The sequence below is a fragment of the Mirounga leonina genome, unplaced genomic scaffold (genome assembly GCF_011800145.1).
Source record: "Mirounga leonina isolate KUSES-001 unplaced genomic scaffold, KU_Mleo_1.0 Mir_174, whole genome shotgun sequence".
NCBI classification, from domain to species: Eukaryota; Metazoa; Chordata; class Mammalia; order Carnivora; family Phocidae; genus Mirounga; species Mirounga leonina.
The window spans coordinates 83,179,935-83,188,808 of NW_023270451.1; the positions used below are offsets into that span (position 1 = coordinate 83,179,935).

An 8,874-nucleotide genomic window follows, 5' to 3' on the forward strand; every position below is an offset into this window, starting at 1 on the left:
CAATACCGACAGCCCTCTTGCCCACAGCCTTCTTTTCTTCCTGTGCCTTCTATCTTAGTTATAAGGATGTTTCCTGCATGTCTTAGTATAGCTAACATTGTAAACATATCCAGGATTTTAAGCCCAACCAGTCACCTTGGCTTAGCCAGTAGGTTTCTTTTCCACGTGGAGACAGTAGATGCCTATAAAACTAGAATACATTCAGAATGCTGCTTCGATCACATTGTCCAAAGTTCTGGTATAATCTTATCAAGGTCCCTATTCTCATTGATCTTTGCTTTTTTAAGATCAACTTTATTGAAGTATAACATGCACGTACTCAAATGGAACGGGTCAATGACTCGTGACAAACACGCACGCCCATAACCACCACCACAATCAAGATATGGAACATTTCCATCCACAGAAAGCTCTTTGTGCGCCCGCCCCACTCCCAACCAAGGCAACCTCTGATTTGCTTTTTGTGATGTAGATTACTTTCACCTCCTCTTGAATTCCATATAAATGGGATCATATAGTAGGTCGTCTGCGGTGCCTTTTGCTCATCATAGTGTTTTTGAGAACTATCCATTGTTGCATCATCAATAGTCTGTTTTAATTGTCAAGTTGTATTCTATTGAATGAATATCATTTGTTGTATCTACTCCCCTGTGCTATTTGGTTTGTTTCCAGATTGGAGCTATTTTGAATAAAGCTGCTATGAATATTTTTGTTGAAGCCTTATATGAACATAAGTTTTCATTTCTCTTTGGTGATCCCTAGGAGTGCAACTGCTGGGTGTTATAGAAAGTGGATATTAAGCTTTATGCGAAATTGCTATCCAGTTTTCTAAAAATGGTTGAACCACTTTACATTCCCATAATTAATATCTGGGAGGTCAGGTTTGCTCCACAGTCTTATCAACACTTGGTATATTTTCAGTCTTCTCAATTTTAGCCACTCTAGTGGATGAGTAGTGGTACCTCATTGAGGTTTTAGTGGGAATGATCTGATTCATTGAGGTTTTAGTGGGAATGATCTGATGACTAATCATTTTGAGCATCTTTTCATATGCTTATTGCCGTTTGTAAATCTTTTTGTAAAGTGTCTGTTTAAAACTCTTTCGCCATCTTTTAACTGAACTGTTTGACTTCTTCTTTTGAGTTATAACAGTTTTTTTAATAGTCTAGATAGTTTAAGTCCTTTGTCAGACATCTGTATTGTGAATATTTTCTCCCAGTCTGTGACATGCCTTTTCATTTTCTTAGTGGTATTTTTTGAAAAGCAAGAGATTTAAATTTTGAAATAGTCCAATTTTTCAAATCTTTTCAGTTTGTGATTTTTTTAATTCTCTCTTTAAAACATGCCTATTCAAGGTTGTGAAGATTTTCTTCTGTGTTTTCTTCTAGAACTTTTATAGCTTTGGTTTCAGTTACCAAGTCTATCATCACTTTGATGGTACATAGTGTGGTATAAAAGTCAAAGCCATTATTTTCCAAATTAATACTAGTTATTCCAAGACCATTTGTTGAAAAGACTATATTTTCCAAATTTAATTTCCTTGGAGCTTTTGCCAAAAATCAATAGACCATATATGTGTATGTCTGCCTTCTGGGTTCTATCCTGTTTTGTTGAAATATATATCTTTCTTTACCCAATACTATGCTTGCTTTATTGTTTTACCTTATATTTATATTAAGCCTTGAGATGGCAACATACATTCTCCAGTTATTTCTTTTTTGTTTTTCAAAATTATGTTGGCTATTCTGGATCCTTTGCATTGCCATATACAATTTAGAATCAACTTATCAATTTCCACCAAAAAAAAAAAAGTTTGCTGTGATTTTCACTGGGATTACATAAGATCTATAAATGGACATCTAAACAATATTGGGTATTTCAGTTCTTAAACATGGTCTATCCACCCATTTATTGACATCTTTAATTTCTCTCAGTAAGGTTTTATGGTCTTGAGTACACAGCCTTGAACAACTGTGTTCAGTTTGTTTTATTATAAATGGTATTATTTTATTACTTTATTGCTTTTAATATTTTTCCGAGTATTTCTTGTTAGTGTATAAAGACACAATTGATTTTTGTATATTGACTTTGTATCCTGTGATCTTGCTAAATTTACTGTTAGTTCTAGAAGCTTTTTTTTTTTTTTTTTTTTTACATATTCCTTAGGATTTTCTACATAGATAATCATGTCACCTGAGAATAAAGAAAATTTTTACTTCTTCTCTATCTGCACTTTTTATTTCTTTTTTATTTGTTTTACCGCACTGGCTCTGGGCTTTCAGTACATTGAGAGAGTTGACATTCTTCCATTGTTACATATTTTAGAGAAAATCTGTTTATTCTTTTAGTATTGAGTAAGGTATTAGCTGTAGGTTTCTCACAGATGCCCTTTATCAGGCTGAGAAAGTTTCCTTCTACTAATAGTTTCTGAGACACTTTATAATGAATGGAGGTTGAAGCTTGTCCTGTGCTTTTTCTCCTGTATTTCTTCAATGTGGTAAATTACATCGCTTTATTTCTTTAATGTTAAACCGATCTTGCATTCCTAGAATTAACACCACTTCATCACAATATATTCTTTCCCACACATTGCTGGATTTGATTTGCTAAAATTCTATTGAAGAGGACTATGGGTCTGTAGTTTTGTTTTCTTGTGATGTGTTTGTCTGGTCTTAGTATCAGGATAGTGCTGGGCTTCTAAAACGGGTTGAGTGGTATTTCCTCCTCATTTGTTTAATTGTCTGACAATTACTGAGAGAAGAGCATTGAAATCTCCAAATGTAACTGTGTATTGCTCTGGTTTCCTTTCAGTCCTGTCCATTTCGGTTGCTGTTGTCTTGGAGTTTTGTATTCTGTATGGGGGAGGGTGGTGTTTGGGGGAACCCGGGCGCCTGGGGAAGGTAGTGTGGGAGGGATGAACACATGGTCTGTTTAATCACCAGTGCTTCTCCTGTCTCCATCAGGTGTCATCGCTGTGGTGATTTTCACCATTCTCTGCACCTTGGTCTTCCTCATCCGCTACATGTTCCGCCACAAGGGCACCTACCACACCAACGAAGCAAAGGGAGCGGAGTCAGCAGAGAGCGCCGATGCAGCCATCATGAACAACGACCCCAATTTCACAGAGACCATTGATGAGAGCAAAAAGGAATGGCTCATCTGAGGGGTGGCTATTTGGCTATGGGAGAGGGAGGGGCAAGTTATTAGGGAGGAGGGAAAGGGACAAAAGCACCCTACTTCATACTCTTGAGCACATCCTGAAAATATCAGCACAAGTTGGGGGAGGCAAGCAACAGAAAATTCTGGAGATGGATCGCCACAAAAAAAAAAAAATACTTTTTAATATTTCTTTATAGCTGAGTTTCCCCTTCTATATCAACTCAAAATAATACAAAAAAAATGCTTTTAGAGTTTAAGAAATGGTTGAAATTTGTAGGTAATGTGTCTTATTTTGTGTGTGTTTAGAGGTGTTCTGAAAACCCATGGTAACAGGGCAAGTTTTCTACATTTTTAAGAGCCCTTAGAATGTGGATATTTTTTCTTGAGAAAAGCTGATGCACATGGCCTCCAGCATTCTCTTCCTTTTGCATATAGTCAGTTTTTAATGGGCTATCATAGTAACTAGTTCGTATTCATACAGTATTTCTTTTGGTGTCCTGTAAATTGGAAAGGGAAAGGAAGGGCCAAAGAGAACCGATTATTTGCCAGTTTTCGAAGAGCCCTCAATCTGTGCCAATTCTCTGAGAGTTCCCGCCTGAAACAGTTGAAGGAAGAGAGCATATGGGCCCCTGCTGTGTAACAAAAGAACCAACAAACAGAGAGAAGCATTAAGAACCAGGACAAGTAGTTTCATATTGGGATTGTTGGTTTTATCTTTCATCAAATTCTGCAAGCTAATACTGTTCCTTGTGTGTAGTCCTAGACCTACTGACTATCTGTGACTGTCAGCTATAATCCAGTGGTGATCAGCTGTTACAAAAGATTTCTCCTCTGCTTTACCTGCAACATGTTAGGTTACATTGTATGTGTGTGGGGTGGGGGGGTGGGAACCTCAGTGGGGAATTAGAGCCAGATGTTACGATTTGTTTGCTCTGTTTCTTTTATAGTTGCAGCAAGAGTATGGACACTTTCTAGTGAATGCATAAATTAGGTTGCTCTTCTTAGTTTGCTTTAAATCTCTAGTTTTGAAGCCCCTGTGACAAAATCCTAGCAGACCAGGTCCTCTGAATGGACATACCACAATAAAGCCAATGCTTGCTATCATTATTGCTTTACTCTGAATCATATGGAAAACACTGCCATATTTTACATCATCTACTCCATATACTACTGCTCCATCCTAAATAGACACACTGCCATGATTCAGGGACTTCTTTGGCAGATACATTTGAACCTCAGGTTTATCACAAACCTGATAACTGATTGTTGCTTCTCAGAGAATGGACACACGTAGATAGCCACACTTCAGTCTAATCAGGAATCTTGACCAACTTATTCTAACAAATAACTCCTTGATTTTATTTTAAAATGATAGACTTTGTATGTAAACAAATGGGACAAAGCTCCTTTGGGAGCATCCAAAAAAAAAATTTTCATTTATTTATTTGTAAAAATTACACAAAAGTTATGTCTAGAATGACTATGATTTATGATCATTATATTCAGACTCTTAATAAGTACTTTTTAAAAATTTTTTTAGACTCCAACATTTTGAGGAATTAAAAAGGATCCCTTTTTTCCTTCTCCTGGAATGGGGTAAGATGAGGTTAAAAAGGTATTGTTGCTATTTTTCTGACCGTGTGCCTCAATGAAATGGAAATTCTAGTTTGTTAGGGTTATATATACATATTTTTCAAAATTCTCAGTATGCCTAACTTATTGGAGGATCTCAGCTTCTTGGGTGATGAAAAATGTTATCTAGAGTTGCCAATGGCATGTTGTACACATTCCAGAGGAGATACTGAACCGGTTAATTCCCATTAGAGTCAAGGTAACAGAACCAAAGGGAATTCCCTTTTATAGTTGCTGACCTCAGCCACAATCATGAACACCCTTAACTGAAAAAGGTCTTGATCATCATTCCATATACATTGTTAAATGAAAAGTATGTGGTATGACTAAACAGCTGAACAATATAACTTTTACAAATGACATATTCAAAACCAAGGCTATTTATTTAACCAAGATGACTACCAAGAAGGGTTCTTTCATGTATTGTCAAATTACAGAAGCAAATTTTAAACATTATGCTTAGTAGGAATGTTTCTGATTTTTCAAACCTATTTTATAGGTTATTACTTTTACACTTAACCAATAATGCCAGATGGAAATTGAGTACTTCGTGCATTTCCCATGATAGCTTTAATCTTTACGCATTGTCTCTGCACTTTCCCTTTCTTCCCAAAGTGATTAAGGGGTCAAAACAATCAAGAACAACCCCTGACACTAAAATGTTCTCACGCTTTCTCTTCACTCTCTTCTTCCCATTTTCCTGCCACAAAAGGTGAAAAATAAAAACCAACACTTCTCTCACCAAATTTGCAAACCCAGGGCACTGGAATGACTAGAGGGATCAGTGGGTCTCCCATGTCACCATCTTTAAGACATACATATGACACAGTCTTTCCCTTTTGGGGGGTAACAGTCTGGCCAACAGACAAGACACCAAAAGGTGGATAAGGTATTAAGTAACTAAGTTAAGTGCCAAGTGAGTGCTGGAAATCCTCGGCTTCTCTTTGGAATTGTGGTCTTCACCAAAAGTCCTAAGTGTCTCTGTGAAGGCCATATCCAGTACATTCTAAATGGTAAATAATTTATGTGAAATAGGGAAGCATCTCTTTTTTCCAGCTCCCTCCCTTGAAAGCTCAGCACAGTGCAGCCTGGACAGCCATGACATTGTGACCCAGGCTCAGTGCCTAATCTTGCTTTGTCAATCATATCTCGCACGGTCTTGACCTCTTCTATCCCAGGACAAGATCAACCAAGTCCAAAGAGGCTGGTGGTAGCCTTTTTATATAAGAACAGACTAAACAAAAACCAAAAAAGAAAAATTTTTAGAAACAGGAGGCTGCTGTGAAGTTTCAGGAGAAGCTGATGGCTGATTGAGGGCGATTTGTGTAGGGAACATCCTCTGTGTATAAAGCAAGCATCTGTGTTTTGAGAAGGTAGGAGCAGGACTTTGAAAGCAAGATCGATGCCATTCTCAGCTCTCAAAATAACGTATTCCCTAGACCCCAAGGAAACTAGCTCAGGAGGTGAGAAGTTATATTGTCAAGTTCTTCTCTGAACCTTCTTAATTCAGAAGGCTATGTTTCCCCTTGTGACTTTCAACCAACTGCTCGAAAAAAGAGAGAGAGGAAGACTTGTTCTGTGGAAGTTTTTAATAAGAAGCTAGAAACAAGGGTTTGGAGTGCCTTTGTTGGACAATTTCCCATCGCCCTGCATTTGCTACACAAGCATCCTTCACTAACAGGAGCAGGGATTCAGAGGCACAGGAAAAAGAATTTGCATGAGCCAAAGAGATCTTAGGTTATTGCTGAAGGTCTGTGGAGCAGCCCCCAGATGCCAGCAGAAAGCTGGGCACCAAGACAAACCATAGGAAGCACCTACGACAAAGTAGCTACCGGATATGAAAACGCGGTGTTAGTGTTTGTCCAGAAGAAACTTTTACTTCCTTCTATAACAGGATCTGTTCTTTTCAATCCTCCCACTTGCTCTTTTTCTCCCTTTCTTTTGTGGTGTAAACATTTTAATGGTCCCTTTGTGCCTCCAAACAATAAGCACCTGGTTTAAACCTCTTATATTGTTTCCTTTTCATCATCCCACCAAGCAGTTACTAAATTGAATTCCAGTTAGCCCGCCAAAATAGGTCCTAAATTGCTAGGGGCAGTAGAACCAACTGATCCTGAAACAGAGGAGAAACAAACAGCGTGTCTAGCTGACTTGGGCTAAAACCAATGGGTGCCATGTTTAAAGTGATGTCTTGGTGAGGGTGGACCCTGAGGATCAGCTGTTAGAGTCCTAACCCTTCCTCTCTCCCTGACTTGCTACGTGACCTTGGTCAAGCCACTGAACCTCAGTCGCTCTTTGCCCTGTTTTGAAGATACAACTGTTTTGCCTACTTAATAAGACAAATTGTGAGGTGCCATTGCTTCTTGAGGGCAGAATACTTTGACACCCACATATAAAGGCCCAAGTCGATAGAGCCTACTGAAAGACTTACTTTCTGGCCTGTGGTTCTTAGTCCCACCAAAGAGACAATGTGGCCACATCTGGAAGTGTACAGATTTAGGAGACAGTTGCTGTACAACTGTTCAGTTATTAATCAAGGAGACTGCCCAAGAGCTAACCTGTCAGCCCTCGGAGATGCAACAGCCAAAGACCAGAGAAATCAGAACTTCGCATGCACAAAGTCTGTGGTTCCCGCCCAGATGTGACAGACAGCTTACGTCTCCGGTGCCACTGGGTCAGCTTGCACATAAGACAACATGAGAAACAAGAATGATTTTTTTCGCGTAGCCTGGTGGCACCGTGCCTACGCTACACATACCGTGCATGATAATGTTGGTGACTCTAGAATAGATTTCTTTCACAGCAGTATTTTCTGGATACCAATGGTACATAAAACTCATTGTCAACAAAATAGGGAAACCGATTAAAAAGTTGATTGTCTCCCGTGGAGCAAAGACCGGCAGAAGGTAGTGAAGATACCTGAGCACACGGGCATTTCATATCCAAGGCGCATTTACAAGTTCACTTTCCAGGTGAGAATGTGCTTTAAGGGCAGGTCTACGCAGATGGTCTGCAACGTTTCCGAGGCTCAGTTTATTTTAAACAGCAACTGCTGGGTTCTAACGTGGCTAGGAAGACATACCCTTAAGTGGGCCAAGATACCGTTCAGATGTTACTGATTCTGAGTTCGTTTGGATTTTTGTTTTGTTTTTTTTTTTTTCAGTGAGCATGTGACTGCGGAGGTCAGGGTTACGGAAAGCTGGGCTAAGTATTCTTCCTGTAAAGTCGATTAGGATTCCACCCTGTGAAATGACACAAAAGTTCACTCTCTAAAAGCAAGAGCATGTAACATAGAATGACAGAAGGAAACTATGTATGTATGCCTAATATTCTTTGTGAATGTCTTTCATTTAACTGAAACTATATTAGAAACCAGATTGATAAATAAAAACTCCAAAATAGTTTTAATTATCCTAAAAAGTGATCCTTTGTGTTTTGTTCCGCATGATTCTCTTAGAAGCAATTTTCAGCCTTCGGCAGAGAAAGTTCCAAGCACTGAAATATACATCTGTTGGGAATATAATCTTCCCCAAAGTTGCAGAGATGCCGTCACTCCTCACAGATGGGTCTTCAGTGGATGTTTTCATTGTTAACCTTCTCTGGTCACCCCCACTCCCCACCACCCCGGTTTTCTTAAAGTAGCATAATGGATATTGGCTTTGTGTTTTGGATTAATTTACACACAGCTTGATAAAATGTGGTTAGAGTTAAGTGATGTCCAGAATACATTCTGAGCCTTGTTTGGAATGAGGGAGTAACACTGGATAATGGACAAATGGACTCAGGCCAGTCAACTAAGACAACAGAGATTTACAACGTGTCCAGAGGTGCACGTCTTTCTAAATGCACTCCACGTGCATAAAGAACCGTGGTCCTAAGTTATTACTCCCACTTGCTGGTCTTCAGTTAACATCGGGAAGCCATTTCCTTTTAATCAGTTCTCAGTGAAGCATGTACACCAAATAAGTGCGAAGTCCAGTTAAAAGCCCAGCCTCTCTGTTCTTTAGCAATTCCCAAGGCCAATCTATAGAAATGACACTCCTGTCTTCCAGAAAGTTATGCCACGAGGTTCTTGGTAATGAT

At 38.9% G+C, this 8,874-nt stretch overlaps 1 protein-coding gene across 1 annotated transcript in view; it reads left to right on the forward strand.

Moving 5' to 3' along the window:
• CNTNAP2 (contactin associated protein 2) overlaps positions 1-8,203 on the forward strand; it is a 1,539,511-nt gene extending 1,531,308 nt beyond the window's left edge. The window contains exon 26 of the mRNA XM_035021319.1: positions 2,964-8,203. Within this exon, the coding sequence (XP_034877210.1) occupies positions 2,964-3,163 (200 nt within the window). The 3' untranslated portion in view covers positions 3,164-8,203. The remainder of the gene's footprint in view (positions 1-2,963) is intronic.
• Positions 8,204-8,874: the final 671 nt, after the last annotated feature.